This window comes from Watersipora subatra, chromosome 8, assembly GCF_963576615.1.
Source record: "Watersipora subatra chromosome 8, tzWatSuba1.1, whole genome shotgun sequence".
NCBI lineage: Eukaryota > Metazoa > Bryozoa > Gymnolaemata > Cheilostomatida > Watersiporidae > Watersipora > Watersipora subatra.
The window spans coordinates 34885337-34909833 of NC_088715.1; the positions used below are offsets into that span (position 1 = coordinate 34885337).

General features: G+C 33.3%; 2 protein-coding genes across 3 annotated transcripts in view; one reads left to right on the plus strand and one right to left on the minus strand.

Moving 5' to 3' along the window:
• The window catches only part of LOC137401417 (uncharacterized), a 294112-nt gene that overhangs the window by 48086 nt on the left and 221529 nt on the right, over positions 1-24497 (minus strand). The window lies entirely within an intron of this gene.
• Positions 1-24497, plus strand: part of LOC137401779 (adhesion G-protein coupled receptor G2-like) — a 32124-nt gene that overhangs the window by 4149 nt on the left and 3478 nt on the right. Inside the window, exons 2-10 of one of the 2 annotated variants that reach the window (XM_068088263.1) lie at positions 6629-6698; positions 11471-11578; positions 14052-14108; positions 14479-14548; positions 14846-14933; positions 17016-17153; positions 19627-19753; positions 20412-20565; positions 23766-23853. In XM_068088263.1, the coding sequence (XP_067944364.1) occupies positions 6639-6698; positions 11471-11578; positions 14052-14108; positions 14479-14548; positions 14846-14933; positions 17016-17153; positions 19627-19753; positions 20412-20565; positions 23766-23842 (879 nt within the window). In that variant the 5' untranslated portion in view covers positions 6629-6638 and the 3' untranslated portion in view covers positions 23843-23853. The remainder of the gene's footprint in view (positions 1-6628; positions 6699-11470; positions 11579-14051; positions 14109-14478; positions 14549-14845; positions 14934-17015; positions 17154-19626; positions 19754-20411; positions 20566-23765; positions 23854-24497) is intronic. The other variant, XM_068088262.1, reaches the window with a different exon arrangement.

The window sequence follows — 24497 nt, forward strand, 5'->3', positions numbered from 1 at the left end:
AATTGCCAACTTACAGGTTTGTGTTTACAGTTGAGTTGTCCTACTGAAACATTCAAAATGTTATGACTAGGCTGCTTTTATGAATCAAATTTTAGACAAAGGTGAAAGATTTGAATAATCTAGTAGAATTTTATTTATAAACTAGCCAAACGCCCGACGTTGCATAGCTATTACTTCTTTTGCTACTGTAAGCCGATGTATCCGCTTTTGTGATAATATAGGTGCAGACCAGAAGGCAATGTATCGGCTAATCAATAGGGTTTCACTTTTCTTTTTATTACGAAGCCCACACATTAGCTAGACCAATAAAGTTTTATCTCCAATAAAACACCCTCATTGTGATTCTTTTGCAATTAATCAAAAATCTTTTAGTTCTACAATTCTATTTCTAAGTTTTTTCAAAACAGCAAAACCAGATCGTTATCGTAAACACACAGCGTCCGTTCATGGCAAGAAAAGACAGCGTCAGAGATTTTTCGAGAGTGGGATTCACTAAATAATTTAGTACCTATCTTGTAGGAAATTTTGTTTTGAAAAAATGCATTTTACAGTAAAAGAAAATATGTTTTGATTCTCAACGTAGATCTTAACACTAGCAATACATTGAGTTTTCAAAAATCTATTTGAATTAATCTGTACAGAATGATCAATCGGTCAGAAGTTAACACGGTACTGAAAGAGTTAGGAACCAGCTTATAAACCGTAACAACTAATGTAGTTGGCTGCAACTTGCCATTAGCCTGCACCTTATCCCTTAAAGCAATACTTATAAATATAGCTGTGCAATGAACCCCAATGATGAGCTGCTATGACGTCATTTTACAAGGAACGACCAACTGAAATCAATGTGATGGGTTTTCAACTTTGATGCAGATGATCACACCTGTCAGCATTTTGATTGGCCGAGTGTAGGAGGCATTTAATTCAATTTCAATAATAGTGAAGAGTGATGTCAATCTCATTTGGCAAGCTTGGGAGTTGCTACTCTCATCACGGATTAAATAATCATATAGTTAGAAAGCAAAAAAACGACCTGCAATATCAGTAATGCAAATTCCTAATTTCTAGGAATAAAACTTCGTAATTTCTTAGAAATTATGAAATTATGTAAAAAACCAACAAGCAAAAAGCCCTGTGCACAATATTGCTCAAATTGAAGATTAGCTGTGAAATTGACTGCAACAATCGGCTACTATGACATAACTTTGTGATGAGCGGCCAACGTAATTGTTGCTAGCGCGGAGGTCCTACCATGTTTTAGGACGATTTTGACAACCTGACGACAAGAATAATTGAAAAGTGACAGATGAGACAACTATTTATCACTGAAGGTAGCGTTGACAAGGTGCCGATGATTGTGTAAACAGAATTACTAACTGCCTTATTATTTGTCCATAAATCAACACGATCAAACGAAACTTTACTAGTTTTGGTTTGGAGCATCTTGCCCAACATTCATCGACCAACAGGTAATTTACGTAAACAGCTATGAAATGCCATGATACACTGACAGCAAATCCATATACAAGTCTGTGACTGACAGTGATTATTGAAAATAATATCGGTCAATTTTCAGTACAGGACGTGTAGCCCTAAAATCCTAAGAGGTCTGTCGCTTTTTGCGGTGTAATCAGCAATGCTCCCAAACATCACTCATAAGTTTGTAAAGGTCGCTGGTTGTGCCACGCTTTTTACTAGCAGAAGTTCAAGCTGAGCAAGTTTCAGGTTTTCAACGCAGCACAGTGCCACCAGAAGAGATGTTAGTATTAAAATAATAAATGTGGTTAAAGAGAATGTGTTGGTTACCAACTTGAATATAAAGTTGATCCAGTCATATGATGATTTTCTAAAAAGGTGACGATTTTTAGGACAGTGATTTTAAAAGTGACTATTCCGACAGCAACTTTGTTCGGTAAGACCCCCCTAGCAATGATGCAATGGACTTTCAATTTGTTGATCTTTGACACGTGGCAGTATTTTGATTGGCTGTTTGTTGACTGCTTCGGATCTAATTTCAACAGTTGTGAAGATTGGTATCAATTCACATTTGTTAGCATAATGAAGAACCAAGGTTATAAAAAAACTTGATTTTAAAAAGCATCCCCTTCACTAGTTTCAGATTGGTGAACTGACACACTACCACCTGTGCTGATCCACCACTTGGCCAAACTAGGCAATATTTGCGCAGCTATTTGCTACATCTGATAATATCTCTAGCCACATTGACTGCCAGGGTAATAGCATAATATATAATCGGTTCTATATTACTTTAGGTACCATGACAACCAAACAACTTGGCACCATGTTTATAACAAAGAAATATTAGCAAAAATGCTAATGGGTAGAACTTGTGTCATTTTCAAGCTGAACAGAAAACAGACAGTCAAACAGATAAGACCATAAAACTGTTCATTTTTCTGGCTTTTACAAATGTTGTCATTTGTACGGTTGGAATGTTTGTTGGTCATTAAATCTGACACCTGGTATCTTCAAATAATAAATATGTGAAAACTACCACCAGTGATGCACAGGTGTTACTTAAAGTTGTGATTAGCATTTCAGAAAGCTACAACAGGTGATGCACAGTTGTTACTTAAAGTTTTGATTAGCCCTTCAGAAAGCTACAACAGGTGATGCACAGGTGTTACTTAAAGTTCTGATTAGCGCTTCAGAAAGCTACAACAGGTGATGCACAGGCGTTACTTAAAGCTGTGATTAGCACTTTAGAAGACTACAACCAGTGATGCACAGGTGTTACTTAAAGCTGTGATTATCACTTCAGAAGGCTACAACAGGTGATGCACATGTGTTACTTAAAGTTGTGATTAGCGCTTCAGAAAGCTACAACCGGTGATGTACAGGTGGAACTTTAAGTTCTGATTAGCCCTTCAGAAAGCTACAACAGGTGATGCACAGGTGTTACTTAAAGTTGTGATTAGTGTTTCAGAAAGCTACAGCAGGTGATGCACAGGTGTTACTTAAAGTTGTGATTAGCGCTTCAGAAAGCTACAACAGGTGATGCAAAGGTGTTACTCAAAATTGTGATTAGCGCTTCAGAAATCTACAACAGGTGATGCACAGGTGTTACTTAAAGTTGTGATTAGCACTTTAGTCATTCAGAGAACAATAGCCGTCAGACTCATGATGGACTATGTAATGGTTTGATAAAAAATGTGATATACAAATACTTTACCAGACAAGAATATAAATTTGATAGATTTTTGTAGTACAATTTGGAACCTCACATCAATATATGTTCGTGCTTTTCAGTCTTTAAGGTTGAACATTTATTTGGTTTTTAAATATGTGTAAAAATACAAAATTAGAAAATGTTTGAGCTGTTAGTAACTTTTATTCTTCAAAGAATAAGCATTTTAGCAAGTGTTCCAACAAGCTATAGTATGCAACAGTCTCATAAAAGAAGAATGATATCAAGTTCTTGCTGAACATTACATGCTAAAGTTTTTATAGTGGTCATTCAAATGGGTTGATCGAGATGAAATTATTTGGCCATAATCTTGAAGTAAAGCCAATTTTTAAATAATTGACGACTGAAAAGTTTGTAAACTTCCACAACTTCACAATATACTCCATGTAACTGTTAACCATGAGGGATAAATGATCTTAATCAACTAAAAGATCTCCACTAGTAGATTGGTCTGTAAAACTATTCTGGTGTCATCGTAGTTATGTACTAGGATCTATAGCCATAAAACTTGTCTGTGTACGACCACCTTTTAAAACTATATCAATATTTCTGTCCGATATATATATATATATATATATATCGGATATTATATATATATTATATATTTATAATACCAATATATCTGTTCAATTGTTTGTCTGAATATAATAAAGATTAAGATGCATAATTTACTTGAACCATGGAAGCATACAGTGTATATATTGCAATACATGAATCTCTCTCAAAACGTTTATATTTCGGTAAATCTAGTATCTTTTTTCAGAGTTTCAGCAAAATTTTTAACTTTTAATTAGGAATAAAGCAGCATATTTTTACTCAGTTTTTGCTAATTTTACTAAGGAAAACTTGTATATTGGTGAAGTATTTTTGCAAAGCGAAGAATAGTGCATATTAGTTTTCGAGACCAGAAGTTTGAACTAGCCCATTGTCTTGCAGATAATTTTACAATCCTTTTAACAAAACTGTCAAGTGCAATAAACAGCATAGTCAAACATCGATACACTTATACGAACGTTATCCGGAGTATCTTAGATCAAAATCAACTAATCTATATATACAGTATATACAAATCTCATAGTCAGTCATCCTCATCCTCACCATTCAGTGTCTGTCCAGCTATTTTATTTACATTAGGTTATATTATTACATTATTATTATATTCAGTTATACTATTACATTAAGTTATATGAGCTGCAATAAGTTCATCGGGCAGTATGAGTCATTATCTGATTTGAAATATTTATAGTGACTCTGTGTTACGTCACTGTCACAAAAGCTTGCTCTCACGGCTCTTATTAGTAAGTTTAACAATATAGACAATGTTTTACTCAGATTAGCCAATGGCAACCACCATTACCTGCCACTGTTTATAATCGGTTTTAATACCTGTGCAACGCTGGGGTTTCAGCTAATTTCACTATAGTAAGAACCATCTTTTATATATGTCTGCCTGTCTAAAGCCACAGATAGAGGAAGTAAAAATGTTGCATTGCATGAGATTCTAACTCATAACACTTAGCTCACCAGGCTGGCATGCTAGCACCCGCATCGTTCACATGCATATAGAATATTTGTACTCATATTGATTCTTTGTTGTTATTTTTACACCTGACAATCTATTACAGATCATTAGACAGCTAGAACGGTACTTAGTGTATAGACACGCCCGAATTCTTTGTCTTTACCATGGCGACTAATATGTTTGAAAATATTTCCTTGTACAGAGAAATGCCAACGCAAATGTAGCTTAATAGAAATTTCGAGTCATTTGATGGCGAAACAGTTGACACCCTATATCATTAGCGCTAAATGAGGCTTTGAAGCTGTACATATTTGTAGGCATTACAGTGTTCCTTTAAACGTGTCAACAGCAATTTGCCAACAGTAATTTGTCAGCAGCAAATAAAATAGTATGGTAACTTGGTTACTTCTGTCGGTCAGAGACTCACAACTCCTTGTCTCACAACTCACAAGGTCATTCACTTTTTGTTTCACCAGCAATGCAGCTTTGATCTTTCGCCATTTCCAATATTATTGTGCACATAATTACCTTACTTTATATGATTGTTCTCCGATATTATGGGAATGGTACATTCACAGCTTTTTTCTGCTGCCAGTTATGACCTATAACAAATCGTTTACTTGTAATCAGATCAAGATCAGCAAGGTCTGTATCACCATCTCAATATAAATTTGAAATCTCTTAAAAACACAACAAATATATACAAGTCATAATATCTAAAATTTCACTAAAACTCAACTCAGTGAAACGGGTTGAGCTTTAAAGACCAACTTACACAGAATCTTAGTCGACTTTATCAAAAAAATCCGGTAACTTTTTGTATTAATTATAATATTGTTTCTGCTGTTTGTGGTGATTTGGTTGTCAGGTTGTTTTAAAACTAAAATTGATAAAACTTCATTGCGGTTAAAACGCTCAGATTAAACAATAGTGTAATTATGATGTCTGTGGCTCTAAAGAGATTGACAGCAAAACCACACAAAATGTGTTAATTTGAATGGAATCACCAATATTAAATAATGCAATGATAACAACTAGTAAAATAAGTTTGCATTTTTTTTGTACCGTTTTAATCTTGACAAAGTTTTTTTGATCTTTATTTTCAAACGTCCTTGCTGTTAGGCAGTCCCCTGCATCAAAAACGATTGTAAATGATAGAAAAATATTGATACTTTTAAATAAAATTTACTGAAATTTTAAGCAAGTTGATCTTTAAATATACCAACCGACGGTTTTAAACAGAGTTCTGGTTAAGGTTAATTAGGTTAAACCAGACAGTATCTGTGTATGCCAGCATCAGCCTATACATACGCTAGTAAATCCACTAACTATATACCAAAAATTGACAAGCAGAATAGTATTAGCATATATGAATATCTCTCAGAAAGATGTTGATAGAGTCATACAGTGTAAACAAACTGTAAGCGCCAATATATAATTTGTGCTAAGTTGTATTGCTAGCCCATATCCTCACAGGGAATATACTAATTGTAGGCTGTTAATGTAATAACAGCTATACATTCACTATAACAACGCCAAACCTGTTGAGAGTTAAAGAGATTTTAGGAGATTATCCAAACCACTCTTACACTGTTTGTACTCTAGTTTTTAGTACCCAGAAATGTTTGTGCTGAACAGGCTGCAATTCCAGAAAGTACTTCCACTGATCGATCATGCCTTTTATTTTATCTGCATTCAAGATTTTTACAAAATGTTGATTATTGGCGGGAGAACAAATCCTCAATGATATCATATTATGACTATATAAGTTGTGCATCAGGGCATTATACAGTTCCGCAACTGGAGCAGTGATTACATCTGGTAATCTTTCAAGGCACACTAGACTACCAGGGTTCTAAAAATTATAAAGCAAGTTTATTTGCTCTGTTTTTTTGTAGCAAGTTACTAATGATGAATGGAACGGTTGATGACATCCCATTGGATTGCGGCTTGCCACTTGGACAATGCGTAAATACATCTTGCTCTTTGTTATGCAACTAAACTAAGTGCAGCTGTTACTACGCTTAATCTCTATGTCTATGTTGAGCTGCATTTGAACTACCATCTTAATCTCTATGTCTATGTTGAACTGTGTTTGATCTACCATATTAGTCCCTAGGTTTTCATTGACATGTCTATGTCTATATTGTACTTAAAGGAATGATCTTATAAACATCGCTTCATTTATCATCTTTTGAATGAAATTTTAATTCAAAACTTTGTTATTCAAATTAGAAATGGAACATCTATCACACGGTAATCAAACTTTGATCCTTATTTCAAAAAAGTTAAAAAAAACATTGGTACGCTTAAAATTATTCTAAAAAAATGTTTTTGAATTTTGGTAATGATTGCAAAAGTAATGTTGACATCAAGTTAACATAAAGCTTGTTACCTGCCCTTGTAGCATAGATTAACCATGAAAAACTTTATAAAGTGCGATGAAATTACTTGCCATGCTTGAAGTAGATCAATTAACTAAGGAACAACCAAATAAATTCCTTCTCTCAAATAGATTTCTTCAGACATAAGAATAAATATTTGAAATATTGGATTTCATCGTTTAGTTCTAAAACTGCATGAAATGTAGAACAACATAAGTACATGTAAGCCATTGTCATTCTCAGGAAGGCATGAGGTAGCTGAAATACATTCCAATAGAGTGGTTTGTGGTAAATGCACAATTTCTAACAACTAGTTTAATAATTCATTTGATGTTTACTGTAGCCTGAGCTCTTTACTAAAACTATAAATAATAAAAATAAGTTTATCATTCTAATCACACTTCAAGGACACACCAATGTATTCAACATAAATACCAGCAACTTTGGAGCTTCATTAAACATATAGTTACAATTCAAAAGGGTAAAATCACGGTAAATATTATCAATATAAAATAGGCAAATAAGTTTTGCCTCTAATTCTTCATCGTTTCGAACTCTTGCCTCCGGATTTTCTTACTGTCTGCTTAATGATGTGGTTGCGTCAAAAAGGTTGATTTAATGAAATCAAGACCAATGAAAGGCTAAAACATCAGCTACAATTTGATGTCATTTTTGTCTTTGTAAACAAATCTTGTCCAGAGATATATGTGTTTGAATGAGGCCATCTTTTAAAAAGCTCACATTTCAGTGGGTGCTTCGTTCATGACGTAACTAGTGATACATGCAAAAGAGTCTGTGAGCGATAAATATAAAGTCGCCTCATTAGCCAATCCTCAGCACACAAATTTTATATAGGTCGTAATAAATGTTTTCACTCGTAAAACGCGTTGTCTGTGATCTCAAGTTTAGAGATTTTACTCTATTATTAAATCTCATGGACATTGATATTTACTAAATTAATTAACATCATTACTTTAATGAATTACTCGATCGACACATTTTATTGGCGAATGACCGAATGGTAAAAATTGCTGTGAAGTTACTGCGAAGATGACTCCGAGTTTTTTGGGCATCAGGTGGTTAAAATGCTACGGAGGAAGATAAGAAAATGGAGGTAAATTTATCGTTTACATTGAGTCTCCTATAGATATACTGTTGAGTTTACATTCAAATTATATTTCCCTGTTTAAGGCTATAATTTAATTTCCTGCGTGTGTGAGATACGTCTGTACAGTGAGTTCTTGACAGCTTCTTTTTAATCCATAGCATCTAGCAATACAATGGCTTAGATTGATGAATATACTAAAGGTATTATTTTAGTACTCATTAATACACATACTAATTAATAAAATTATAACATTTTGCTATCACTAATCATCGTTTTATAATTTTTTATTGGTTCATCTAGCTACATTTGCTTCAAATTTTCCGTGGCAGTTTTATCTAGTAAACTAGATTTATTAATTGGCTTTAGATGTTCACATCTCACTTGTAGAAAGTGAAGAAAATCGATTGATAAATGCAAATCTTTAACTTTCAGAACAAAAGCATCGAATCGTTGGCTTGGCGTACTTCTGCCTTTGTTAAACAATTATTCGTTTTTAAAATTACACTCGCCATCTATCTAACTCCCAATTTGAACGCTTTCAGTAGATACGCGTTAGAATGACATATCTATGAATGACATATATTTATTGCATTTTTTTAATGATAACAGGATGTTTATGTGGTCCAACCCCCAAAGCAGCTTTGTTAGTGTGGAAACTGCCATAAATGGGAAAGAGAGACTTCAATGTGTGCTGCATAGATCATGATGTTTTGTTTGAATTTGTTGCAGTAGATGAAATTGTTTTGTTGTATCAGCTAAAACTATGTGAGTGGCCACGACTTGATGAATATTTTTAATAAAAGCTTTATGCTGAGATGAAACTTTTTTGCTGGTAAATACTATATAATAAAATAATATTGTGGACGATAATGCAAAACATGATTTGCAGAATATTGTAGTGAGTTGGGTATGGTATATAGATGTCCTCAGAACTGGAGAATGTGAGTGCAAATCTAGTTTGCAGCAGACTTCTCATCCTTAAAACTCTATCCCTATGTATATTCTTTTCAAAGACGCACCTCGCTTATTTTAATTACAGTAGTGAGAAACTAGTTTTCGTTGTGGGCAATGATATACAGCCCCACCCCCAAAATAGGTGATGGGCATATTGTGGGCGGGGCTTTTGGGAGGCTGTATATCGTTAGTGCGGGTAGCGACAGAACTGTGCCGATACAAAGAATTTATTTTACATAGTTTGCTTGACAGAATTACCGTAGACCGGTAGAATTGGTAGTCGGTACTAAGATGTTTGCACAGCATTTAGAAAAAGCTAATATGCCATGTTTTTAATTTTCCTTGTTTGAGGCGTTTGAGACATTGGTAATAATGTATATGTAGCTGGATTTAAAATTTATTCTAGCTAACATGAGCAAACACAAAATAAAATATATTCTAATAGCGCCGCGTAGGACTAGACTTTTATCGCAAATAGCCGATGTGAATACGAGATATATGAGATATACGACACGCTCGTATTGGTAGATATATCACGTGTGACATCATTTTGGGCCAGTCTGGGCATGTTTTTTTGTCTTGAGCATTTGTACCGCGATCAGATTTTTCGATTTTAGTCTTCAAGAATCTTGGCAATGAGATCGCCTAACACAACAAACAATGTATCAACTGATAGAAAAAAATGCATTCTTTTAAGATCAACTCAGGTTTGACGCAACCACATCTTTAGGCAGGTCTTCTTGTATTTGGCTCCGCCTCTGTCATAGGGGAGGGCTGGGATTTGTTGAGCTGGCTAAATTGTGCTTGTTCAGATACGTCATTCACTCTAGCTGAAATTTTTAGGCCAGCACTCTTCCTTTACATTGTGATAATGTTTTTAATTCCAAAATCATCGTGTACACAACTCCTTAATTTGAGGCAAGAATAAAGACGTTGACAAAAGCCTACCAACAAACCTATTTAGTTTTGTTTAATTTAGTTTGTTTTAATTTGTTTATCCAATGAATAACAGAAAGCTAAAATTTTAGAGAAAATTTTGGGTCATTTTTTACTGTTTTTTCGCAAAACATAAACTATCTTTCTGGCATAAATGTTTGATTGATATGCCAAACTTTAGGCAGTTCCGCTCTAAAAATAGGAACCGTCTGGCGGCTAAACAGCTAGTACCCTACAGGTTTAGACTAAATGAATTTCATATAAAGTAAACTAAAATACTTTATTTTTTTAGGTATTACATAGCTTTAGTTAACAATAACAAATGAAGTAGTGTTTTTTTGAAGTAGGGAAAATTCTTTGGTTGATAAGAGACTCCTAAAATCTTGAACATGTCTAAATCAAAGGTCAATCAAAGGTCAAGTGTTATTACTGCATCCTGGCTCTCAGAGACCCCATCTGGTGAAAACAGAACAATTAACATAGAAGTCACAGAATCACTTTAATTGTCGAAGTAGGACTGTTGTAAAAATTATGCAACCTTGAAATATAGAATAAAAAAAGTGTCTCAAATTTCATCGCTCCTGTTTGTTAAGTTTATGGGCTTTTTTTATAAAGTTACGATTTAGATTTAGATAGTTTTTGTTTTCAATTGCCTACAAACATCAAGCTTGCTATATAGAGTTCAAGTTAGGTTTAAATTCTCGGCATGCTCCTATCGTCTATCAGTAAAACTGACTCAGTTATTCTTACCGTCAAGTTTCATAGCTACAAATTTAGAGCGGGATAGGATTTTAGTCTGCACTCTTTTATGTACCTCAATCAAAATCCACCTACTAACAGGGAATGTTATTTCTTCCTAAGCAGTTCTTTATTGTTTGCTCAGGTAGTCTATTGGCTGATGATTAGCTGGAGCTAGACTCGTTAGAGTAATAAACAGTAGATAATAAATATATCTTCAGTTGAAAGCTTTTAAGTTCAACTCTGACAGTGATAAAATATGAAATATGCAACTGCATCTTGTTACGCTTGAAGTAAACAATCTGAGGCAAGGAAAGGTGTAGCAGGAAGTCTTTATATTTGATACAATATTTTTAAGTGGCACTTAGTTTTTTCCTCAAACATTATGGGTTCAGTAAAACAGATGTTTATGTTGATTTTTTTCAACTCATGCAGGACTTGTTAAATCATGCTCAAAGGAAAGTGTAGTTCATTTTTCCTTTTATTCAAAACTTTTCCACTAATTAATTTAGTATTAGTTTACCATGGGCAGTTGTTCTGTTATGCCCAATGTCTCTTTTGTAATTTTTGGCAAGTATACTATTGAGTGTGTAGTAAACTATTTTATTTTTGTTTTACAGGATGTTCTGAGAGTTGTACAAAAAAGTATATTAGCAGTCTCAATTACAGCAGAACTCGTCTCCTTACTCTGCATCGTGTTTCTGAAAAAACATTCATTTTTTCATGAGGTAAGTGTTTGATGTATTCCCCCTCGAACTACTTCAATATGGTATAAGCTAATAAATTTCTAGCGTAAAAACCATTGTTGGTAACTAGAAAAAAATATTTCGTGATCATAATTTCTTTCTTTTTACACTTGATGTTTTAACTGCTAAGATGAAAATTTGGTAATTACATACACATTAAATCATAAGAACTACCTTATAAATCTCTAAAAAACTAGATATAATAAAGTTTATTGGTCTTTCAGGGTCAGAAGGTTAAACAAGAAAATATCAATAAATTACTAATTTTAGTCAATTTTAACTTTGAAAAAATTTGGCAATTGGAAGGAACACCTCAAACATCAAAAGCAAATCATGAAAAAAGTTTGATCATTTGGGATAAAATCTAAAATGCTTTTAGGTGGAATCATTTTTAAGTGGAAAAAATCATTTGCACCTAGACTAATTTTCTTTTGGTTATTGAAACATTCACACTTGGTGACACGTTTCCTTGTTGTCAGTCAATCACAATAAGATAATTATCTCAGGTGTCTCCAAAGAAACCAATAAATTTGTTTAGATTTTTTTATGTTCTGGCTTTTGAAAACTATTTTTCCTTGTTGTTATCTTAAGAGGTTTGAGTGCAGTATGCCTGCAGCAGGTGTTACAAGACTGACAGGTGATCATCAATCCTTTTGAAAAAATAGTATCCCCTTTACCTTACCATGCATGCTTTTTTGATTAAAATGTGTGTCCTTTCCGCGTCACTTTCATTGACTTCATCTTTAAAGACCTTGATTAGTTTAATGGTTTACTTTGATCTTATACCACAAGGTGTTTATTAGATATGTTGTTATGTATTAGTTATGTTGGCCATCAATAACCTCTAATGTATCCAACCTTTGACATGTTGATATTATGTTAATCGAATCAGTCATGAACAGAAGTTTTCATGGTCAACTAAAAGTGATTTAGTTCCTTGTTTAATTCCAATCATACTAACGATAGCTGTTTTGACAATGCTTTTGAATAAGCTAGAATGATAAGACACAACCAGTCTTATCAAAGCATTACCAAACCAGCTTTCATAAAACACCACTATTATTTACACTTTCCTGAATAATTTTTCCTTTTTGCAACTTTATTAAATATTCACCATAATAAACAAAATAGCAGTCTATATATTTGTGGTTTCCTGTGCACAAATAATATGTTCTATTTAAACAAAAAAGTTATCCAATTACAATAAATAAAATTTTTTATGGTGATCATTAAAAATCTTTTTTTTTTTCCGATGGCATAGGAAGACGCATGTTATATATAGTGATTTTCATTGGTACTGTAACCTAGTTTGTGCATCTATAAATACATACCTGAGTATGGCATGATCATGCATAGCTAAAAACTAAAGCTAGTAATAACAGGCCAGTAGTATGAAGTGTTTGTTGGATGTAGTATCCTCTTGAGTGGCAATTTTAGCCTCTTTTATTGAAAAAATGCTCGCGGTATGTTATGTTATGTAGGAAATTAGTTTATTAGGCTGATTCAATAATGCTTGAAGAAGCTATATTGCTGTAGATTGTAATGAGTTAAATGATGTATTTGTGAAAATTTTTGCATTATTTAGTAATTTGGCAGCAACCTATATGATTGGTAGTGACCTATATTCTGAGGTAGTAATTTTTAGACAAATAAAATGTCATAAAGATTGTTGAAATAAGACTCTCCTTCTTCTTCTGATGACATCGGTTACCATATAAGCTGCTCGATAAGGATGGGTCATATTGTAATAATGACAAGATACCTACATTCATCAAATTATAAAGTAAAATCTATTGTAGGTTTAGGTCTTAATTTAATTAAAAACTGCTCCAAAAACTGAATCACATGTATCCAGATAGTTTTGTCAGAGAAATAATGGCACATGTAATTTTATTCAACTGTTAAACACATGCAAACTGTGCACCCTTTTTTATTCATAAGAGCAATGGACACTCTGCCACCTTGGAACAGGCTTTTTTAGCCTTCTAACAAAACTATATCATAGAAAAAGCACCAGCCATTTATATAACAAACAAGACATTTGTAAGAAAGAGTAACTAATACACAAATACATTTAAAATTTTCACAATTAATCTAACTAAAACTATAAGGTCACTATATTACCTTACTTGACCTCACTATACTTCACTTGACCTCTTTAAGTCACACAAATCTTTCTATACAGGGTTCTGCAATTAGCTAGCAAATGTTCATCTTTTGTCAAAAAGTCAAGGAGGTCAGCACATTTTTCCTATTTTCAGAGTCAAACAAAAACAAAAATCAACACTTTTCTAATTGGGCTGTTGCTAATGCTGCAGAAATTTCACAGTAATCATGTTAGATTATGCATTATATATCATCATCATTAACAAGCCTCTTGTACACTTTACAGCTAATCGATGAAAACCGTTTTTGACCTATCATCACTCATCTATTTTACTGAATATACTTTTAGCGAATAATCTGCCACATTTTGGTTGCTGATCTGCTCACCAACGTTGCCTACCTGTCGGTAAGTGCCCCCAACACCACCTACATGTCAATAAGTGTCACCAGCAATTCATACCTGTCAGTAGGTGTCATCAATATTACCTACTTATCTGTAGCTTTACCAACATTGCTTATTTATTGTTAGGCTTCCCAAAATATATTAAACACTTGTAGCTGTTTGAGTTGTTCACTTGCATATAAAGTTACAGAAACTGAAATGAACAGCTGTATAGTTATGATTCTCAAAGCAAAAATAGGGTTAGTAATAAAAACAACAAAGTTTAGGCAGTCTTTTTACCAAGTTACGTGGTAATCTGATTAAAGAACCAAATATCAAAATGTTGCATCATTGTTTGCTTTTCTCAAGAAAGTGATAGACTTACTGTTTACAGGGAGATGGCAGTGAAGAGTTCTCTAAAACACCTGGATGTGTTGCTCAAGCCTTCTTTCTGCAGCTCTTTCGTATGTAGCTTAATTTGGTAAATGTTTGTTTAGGACAAATTTAATTTCAAAGGCCGACTTGAAGGGCATTTCAACTGTGGCTGTTTGTAAGCACATCATAAAAATTGCTGATTTAGTAAGCTTTCCTTAATTTTTTTGTTGACCATCATGAAGATCAATTTGAAGGTCAACCTAAAGGTCAACTTTAAAGTCAAATTAAAAATGTTTTTATGTGGGTACGTAATAAAAATGTATGCTTTGCTCAGCCTTTATTAATGGACCATTAGTCTTGTTTCAACAATAAACTCTCTATTTTAGCATTTGCCGTACTAGTGTGGATATCCATTCTGACTGTATACGTATACCTTCAGATGATAAAATCAAAAGAAACTTCATCGAAGGAATGGTGAGTGTGACACCACAGCTTATTACTCTTTTATTTAAATTTATATCCTTCTTTTCCACCTATCACTTATCACTCAATTAACTGTCTACCCATTAGAAGTTATCAGAGTTGAAAATATGTGCTTATTTAGTCACACAACCAGTAATAGTATAGATAGAAAAGAGTTTTAATAAATGGATTTCGCAACTATAATTTTAGAATCTTAATTATTTGATTTTTAGAGTATTTATTAAGCGATTAGTTATGCCAGGCCCGCATTTTCTAGGGAGGCTGGCCGGCTGAGCCGCCCAACTTTTTAGGAGTTTTCCGCGGCTAAGTACAGTCAAACTCAGAAAACTCGCCCTTGGATAAAATGTAACATTTCATCTCGAACACAAGGTTAACTTAAACGGATTTGTTTGGTTCGCTCTAACGCAATGATAAACTGCTTCAGATAACCTGACCTCAACATCATTTATTCAAACAGTTATTTGCCCAATGGCTTTGGAGACAGTTTTTATCGCTGTAGAATATCACTTTATTCCAAGCCATAGAGACAAACATTAACTTTTAGTAGTTCTTAGGCCTCATTATTATCATCAGCGGCAAAAGATTCTTGTTAACGACTTTTATAAAGGTTTTCAAAAGGTCAAGGTTTACCAAACATCTATTAGGCCATGTCCCTTTGAAAGCGTAGAAACCTCCGGATAAACTTAAAATAAAATCGGCAAAATTGATCTTTATTAAAACGCTAAAAAAAGATGTCTTTTTTGAGCGTTTTATCTGCAGTCAAGTTTTGCCTATTTTAATCTGAAAACGTCCAGGCAGTCACATCACCTAACACCAAACAAATCTCAAAAAATAGAAAAATGTTGATACTTTCCATTAATTTTTTTTAAATTTCACATGAAAGGGGTGGCTAGAGGCCCTACATTAAAGAAACCTGTTGGGGGGCTTACACCGCCCCCTCCACACTCCAGGTGTTCATAATTAGTCACCTAACATTAGCCTCTCTAACTTGCATAACCAGTGAATACAGGCCTGAGTTTGGCCCAACCGCTTGTCTAACCAGATTGTATATTTCACAATGTTAAAACTTTAACCTTTTTTGTAGGCTAATAATTGCATGGCATTGGTCGATGTCATGTCACCGCTTGATCAATCATATGCATTTATTTCTAACGGACCTAAGCACCATTGCCCACTATCAAAAAAGGAAAGATTTGGAGGCTGCTAATTACTGTTTGCAAACTACTACATTTATGAGCCAAATAAATTTTATAAAACTGTAAATTAGTTTTTGTTTTGTTTCATAATCATTGCAATTGCGATAGAAATCTGAAAGTGTAAAATTTCTCTTGTGAACTAGCTGTCTGACTTTTAATAAATACATGCCAATTTTAGACATGTGTATACACTTATTATTACTTGAAAGACGTAGTGTCATGGAAAGACTGTTCTGCCAAACATTATTGTTGACACATTTTGATTGGGTAATTTCTTAGCTTCACTCTCTACTCTGTATATTATTAATTCCAATTTTGTCATTTTGGGTGTCTAAGTTCGTGACTGTGTGTGCGTGTGGGCAGGTAGAATGTAGGTGTCTCAGCATTTGATCATGTTTGCATGGTGTCATATGGGTGTGTGGGCATGTGGGTGTGGGAGCATGTGGGTGTGGGGAGATGTGGATACATGTGTGGGCATGTGGGTGGGAAGCATGTGGATGTGTGTGTGTATGTGTGATTGTGTGAGTGTGTGTATGTGTGCATGTGTGTGTGCATGAGTGTGTGTCTGAGTGTGTGATAGTGTTTGGATGACTGAGTGTGTAAGTATTTGAGTGTGAAAGTGTTTTGTGTGTGAGTGCATTTCTGGGAGTTTGTTTGTGCTATTCTGCGTTGTCTTTAAGTTTTCACATTTTTCCTTTTGTTATTGTTTTTATAAGCCCTCCCCTTAGATGGCTCACCAAATTTCAGGGCTCATACAAATCAATGCTAAGAACTATTTATCCAGCTATTTTAAGCATACAGCAGTGTAACATGTACGTGGTCAATATTTTAGGCCTCTTCCCTTTGTCTAAACATAACAAACTTCACTCCTTTGTAGGTTATACACACTCATTGGCTGGCTGTTGCCTATTGTCATATCCTGCATACCATTTATTAAAAACAGTTATGGACTAGCTGAAACACCTTTCTGCTGGATCAAAGCCACACATGCTGGCCATCTTTACCGCATATTTATGTATGTACCTAATTTATGATTGCACACCTACAACTTATTAATACATTGCAAAAACCTTGATCTGACAGCTAATAGCGGCCAAACTTAATTTCCATATAAACACATTTTTGTTGAACAATTTGTAATAACTTGGCACTTTGTTTTTTTTTTACAACTGGGCGTCTATAAGAACACACTTTCACTAGCCAACATGTTTACAGCTAAAAAAATTGTTTGTTGTTAAACCTAATTTGTTAAGCTTCAATGCTAATGGATGTGACACCACTTTTGCTAAAAACAAAACAATGGTAAACTTTGACCTCATTTAGAAGTAAGCAATAGTTTTTTTTACAGTTTCCATTGTTGTAATCGTTTCCAAAGCTTGTATATCAGCATTTATAAAAAGTAAAATGTTTTGTAAGGCAAATTTGTATTCCCATTAAGAAACAAGTCTGTTTCAACTAAACGATGTTTTAATATGATTGAGTTTAAATCAAGTTGAGTTCATAAACAGTTGAAATAGTTGAAAGTTAACCAAACATCATTGTGACATTCTTGCAATACCCTGCTTCATGTAGATCAGGTACTAATTTCAAGTACTAATCAAAAACTAGTACAAAATCAGGTACTAACAGTCAAGATATTAAAAACTACTGTTTCGGTTTTAACTATTAAAAAAGGTTTTTTAAAGTACAGTACAATCCTTGAAATTTACTCTCACAGGCAATTATTTTCATGGATTCCAACAAACTTTTATGTATTTGCAGCCCAGAAGATGCTATGATAACTGTTTCTTGAAAGTATAAAAAACAAACATTTGGTCAAAAAATTAAATGATTATATGATTATTGTATAATTTGTTCATATATTATTGTTTACATTATATTTATATTATTCAATAAATAAATATTTGCGGTCTAAACACAGTATGAGATCATATAATTGTGGTGTAGTCTAAATTACAGACCTCTGTAAATATCTGCCTGCAGAATAATAGGGTCAGCAGTTTGCCCAGTTGTTTTAATTATTTCTAATCACTTTTAAACTTGTAAAAATAATTACACAAAAGTTTACACTCAACTCATATGTTTTTATAGCAAAGCCTTTACAAACTTGAGGCCTATTTTTTATATATATGTGGTTTGTTGATATAGCGAATAAATTGCTGTAAGTTTATATCCCACCACTTCTGACAATCCTGCGTAATTTCTGGCCTTATTCATAAATGATAAATGTTACAATAGTCAACTTGAGAGAAAAATTTAAACTTTATAATTTGAAACTGTAACTATGTAACTTAAAACTGTAAGTAGGTAACTCCACAGTAAGCCGTTGTTCTAGTATACACTCTTCTCACTTTTAATGTATGGTTTATTAAGAATGCCAGTGTAATGTTCTGTTAGCTGCCAAAAAATGTTTTGCCAATCATAGCAAGCTACAAAGTCTGCCTTCCTCAAGCACGTTAGTCTACTGATGTGTGTGTCTACTAATCACAGCGGACAGGTTAACAGTGGACTTAAAGGTAAAAGATTTATTAATTGCATTTTGCAATCAATAAAATTCTATATGTTTATATATAATACTGTGAAATATAATGTAATTCATCATAATATAGCTTAACGTGATGTAATAAAAATTGTATAATCTCAAACTAATAAGTTATTGATCAGCAATGGAAGTCAATATAATACAATAAAATATGATGCAATAAAATTCATCAAATTAATGGATAGGTTATATATTATAATGTAATAAAATATAACATAATATCTTAAAATACAGTAGAATATTAAATGATACAACACAATAAACTGTTACAAATGTAATGTGGCATAATATGATGCAATAAGATAGAATATCTATATATACAATTCTCAAAGTTGGTGTGTCTGTCATTTGCTGTGTCCAGTTAGAGTTATTAAAATTTGGCAACAAAGAATGGGTGAGCTTGGAACCTCTCACTCCCAATATGATGTGCTGAACCCTTGTGCCACATGAGAGATATGTATTTATTGTGCGATAGATATTCTTAGGCGGGAAAAAATGCGCTACTGCTCTCTGTTACGCTGTCTGTTACTGTGCAATGTCATGCTACATGTGTGAATTAGTTAGAGCCGTAACTAGCTGACTTAAATTAGTCATTGGCAATATGCCAAGCTAATAGCAAATGAAATTGTTCATAAGCTGAGTTTGTAAGTGTGGCATTGCTATCACTGCTTATAAGCTGGTTTTTGATACCCATGCATTGCAGGGCATTCCATTAGTTATGTAACATGATCCAATATACCATGAATATATTACTTTATTGGCAGTAATTTCATTTTACAAATATAAATGTTTTTCAAATTAGGCCATAATATTACCATAATATGACATGATTTTAGTTTGATAACAATAATGCGATATAATAAATTATGATGCCCTGTAATTTAATATATTATAACATTACATTATGTTGTATAATATAACTCAGTTAATATTTACATACTTGTAGCTACTGGGTGCCTTGTGTGGTCGCATGGTTAGGAATGGTTATAATCTGCAGTTACATAGCCGCTGTCGCTAAGCGAGCCATGAAGAATTACACATTTCCTGAAGACAACTTCACAAGAGAACACAAGGTTGTGTTTTACTTTAGTTAATGTTTGGGTCCTTAGTAAAATGCTGTTATATCTTAGCAATTATCACAAATTTAGCTGATCCTGTTAGTTCTGCTTTTATAGTAAAACTGACATGTTTCTCACCTAAATTTCAGCCATGGCTATGAATATCCCTATAGCAAAGAAAGATAATATTAAACTTTAATTTGTAGCTTTAAATAAAAACTGGTCATCGCTTAAATTAATGTAGTGTACAGATTTTCTGACTATTTCCATGTTTTTAGAAAACATGGATCAAAGTCACATATAAAGAACTACACAAGAATTGCAGTGAATTTTGATGCAAACCTTTTGCATACCCATAACTGGAATTTTATCAAAGCGATAAAAACAAGCGCTTTTAAATTATTTACATTTTGCACATTGAATTTGGTATTTTCGCTTGTTAAGTTCATGTTTTTCAAACAGCTTTAAAAGTAAAATATACTCCTTGGGTTTATGAGGATCTCAGTTAAACCAATTAAAATTAAATTTTAATCCTGCCTAACAGCAAACAAAATGTAGATTTCTTTTAAAGGAATTGATGTTTGGCTCAGAGTTCTTTACTAAACAAATAGTAACATCCCTATAAACTGTTTTTATAAATTATTTATGTTGTATTATAATGGGTACATTGCAGAAACAAGTGAAGGACTTTCTGATACCTCTAGCAGGATACTCTGGATGCTTCCTACTGCTCAACCTGTCTATTTTCATATATAGATTGACTCAGGTTTGGTTGGGTGTCACATATGCAATCTCCATATTTCATCTCGCTGTTCTTAGCTTGTGGGGTAAGTGATACATGCAAACGCTCCAAAATTGACAAATACCGCAACTATCAGTCATTAACTAAAAGATTTTTCAGATGAACTGCCTATTTTTTAAATAGCATGAAATAGTATTATAGTATGGAATAATATAGTGTAATAGAGCCTAACTTAATATATTACAGAACAACTAAATACCATAAAAAGTGCACCCTCAGGGTATGATTACCCTGACATACGATCTTTTCACCTTGCATAGTGGATTTTTTTTTACCCAACTGTACGAATCATTTTCTCCATTCAAATTCAACAAAATTTTGCCCAAGTTCAAATTTGGCAATAGGTGTGCTTATTACGTACAACAAGATAACAAAGACGCCAAAATGCTGTTCGCTGAAATTATTTTCATAATGCCTGAAATAAATTTGATGACCAATTTACCTCAGTTTAGTATTTCCCGTATGTAAAACGGTAATACAATCATTTGAAACCAGTAGCAAAGTTGGAGTCGCAATCTCTTTAACCAGAAGGTCAGACAATTTCTATTTACCTGCTAACAACAATCTACTTTATTTGGAAAACAGCATCATTTTGGATTTTTTCCTGAATAACTGTAGGTGGAAAAAGCTTGAAACGGACCCACTAAAAGTTATAGTGAAAGCGAAGACCAAAGTTGAGGAGTAATAAAACTTTAGTGATAAAAAGTTGAAATTCAGTAAAATAGTTGAAAATACATACTAAAGCTTAGCTTTAAGTGTTTGTGTGTTCAATAAGCTAAACTTGTTTGAGGTGGATTCAAATTATATGTTATATGTGCATCTGTCTTGAAGGTAAGAACTCCCTACGGTATATTATAATGTTACATTTTATTGCAGATCATAACCAATACATACAATCCACACAATAAAGTTCATGTAGGTAACTATAGATAAACAGGTAAACACAAGCCCACTATTTGTCACTAGTTTGTAAAATATACAGCATTTATATAAAATTTTGATGATTTTACCAGGGATGTTTGCATTATATAATTACTACTGTCTCTATACCTCTCCATACAATTTTTTCACCATACGATGCCAACCCTGGAAAAGATCAAAATTTTATTCTTAGAAAGCACTGTAGTATATTTTATGACAATATAATAGATTATATACATGTACATGTATATATAATGATCTCAGTGTCCGTTGGCTCTTTTTTGTCTTTTTGTACATCCATGTCCAGTTATAGCGATTACAGTCTTGCTATGAAAAATCTGGTTGGTGATGGGATTGAACTCGGAAACCCGATTCAGTCAAAACACGCAATGAATGATATAATTCTCTCACAGGATAAGCGACGACTATCATATGGGCAGAGTTTAATGATTGAGCTCTGTTGGGTTTGTGCTAGCTTGAGTTTTGGGGCTAACACAGACGTCGCGAAGCAGTCACGTTGCTTGTTAGGTTTTTTGGGAATAGGTTTTTATTGCAGATATGGGTCGATCGCGGATAACAAACCATGAATCAACAAACCTTGAAGTCCTACAATATAGGGGTAATACCTAATCAAAAAAATTGATCATTGGAAAATAAAACATTTTAAATTACCTATTTTTACCAATTTTGATATTGGTAGGAGTCGTAGTATATGCCTAAAGTTAAATATTATATACCCGAAATCACGCCAACAACGTCTTTCTCCCTACTTTTGGGTTAATATTTTGCCAACCCTAATAAAAATGACCAGATAATTTATCGTTGTCACGTTGTTTGACCTGGCCCATAAGATGCAACAGCATGCAAAGTTGTGCAGTGTAGTTTTTGTAGTAAAAATCTAACTTTAAAACCTAATTTGTGTCATTTCACAATGGAGACTATTGATATCGTGAATGCTTGTGAATGGCAACTGATTTATAGTGGTGACAATATTGGGCAACTTTATTTAATTGACAACAAAATAAAACCAACAGATCAGTAAAATAACCATCACTGTTCATAATATTTGTAAATTTACAAGGGGATTTATTCAGCACATTTTTTGTTCTGGTGCTATGTTCGGGTTCATACCAACAGAGCTCGATCATTAATCCCCCCCCCCCCCCCCCCCCCCCGCCCATACGATTGCCGTCACCTATCCTGGAGGTTTCTATCATTGATTCAATCAACCCACCACAGCAAGCGACTATCTTGTCACACTGTAGAATAACACTCACACATATTGCAGCTACCAATCAAAATGAGCATGACTGCACATCCATGTATTTGAATGAACCCAGTTTGATCCCTGGGATGTGCCTATTTGCCAATATTTTAGCTATGACTAAGATAAGTGTTTTAGAGCTGCACCTGGTTTTAGAAAAGGCTGTTTTGAAAACATACGCTTATCTTAACTTGCCTACGCACTGAACAGTTTGTGGGCCACAATAATTTAATCTGAATAAAAATCTGTCTATTTTCTTTAATTACAGTTTTACGTTATTTCTTTAATTATATCATTTACCGCTAACTTTTTTATAACTAAATATCTTTGATGATTTTGATTTAAAACATTGTCATTTGTATGCATGTTTTCATTATGCTGTATGCGTGTTATTGCATGTTATAAGTATCTAGAACACATACACACAGAATTCCTTTAATCAACAGACGAGTGTTGATTTCATTAGGAGCGTTCACCACAAAAGTTATTTACAGTATTTTTTTCTGTGTAATAGCTATCTTCCACGTGTTTTGCTTCAAACTTGATAAATTTGTATTCACATTGTCTCTCCAAGTGGCCAAACAAAAAAAATTGTTTAGTGTAGCGTGTTTCAGTGAAGTATTTAGTTATGATACCTCATGTTACATCATTTCTAACATAGCTGCAGTCAAAATTTTGGTGGATAGCTTCTACAGCAACACTAATATTTTTATACACACACTTTTTTGTACTCAAGGTTAATAGTATATCAACATGTTCATGATTTTTATTTGGCTTTTTGAGTTTGTATTAATTGTATCAGTATCAAATATTTTTGTTACGATAATTGTATTAGAACAGACTTAATCTAGCTGTTTAAGAATCTGCTAAGAATTTTAAATATGGAGACTTTTACTGTTTCCTTTTTTTGTAAAATTTTTCAAACTGCACCGACACATTTCTCATGAAATTTTAGAGAATTTATCTTCTCATTTTCATAGAACAAACTATGTGTGCAACAATCAAATTCTTTAGATATTACAAATTTTATAAAATTTTAGTGGTTGATCGGCCTGCTGAGGAGCCCATCATCCTAAATAAGTGTAACGCATCATTTGACTACTTCCTGATAATGTGAAAGTTACAAAAGTAAGTTTCAGCAAGCACAAGCCATATAAAAATAATCAAATATTTGAATGAACTAAATGAATTTCCATAAATCTTTTGCAAAGAAAATTTATTTTTCATCAGCGTATACAACATCTAACATTCTAACTTTTAAATGAAGGGGATAGCTTATTTTGTGTACTGAGTTTATTTCCATTGGCTGTGTTTATTCCTATGTAATTTATACTGTACCGGCTGCATTGCCTGCTACAGCTTTATACTGATTGCAATAGTTTTGTTGACCATGTGAGTCAGAATAAGAACTTTGCTTCTGGCCAACAATTCTAGCATAATTCAAGCTAAAATATTTAGCGTGAAACCATAAATGACTGGGATGTGCAATGATTATGAGCACAATGTATTTCATAGTGTAGCCAGTGGGACAAACATAGTGTATTGGATAAATGCCTGTCTGCAAAACTGGAGGTTCCCAGATCAATCTCAGTTTCAATAGATTTTTCGTTGCTAGTTTTTAACTGTTATAACTGGACAAAGGTGTGACAGGAAACAAAATATTAATGCCTTTATTTAAAATTTGAAATGATAAATGCATTAAGTAAAATAAAAATTAGTTTTCTGTGCAAAAAATCTTTTTTACTGTTTTTATGTTGGCTGTCCATCTAGTT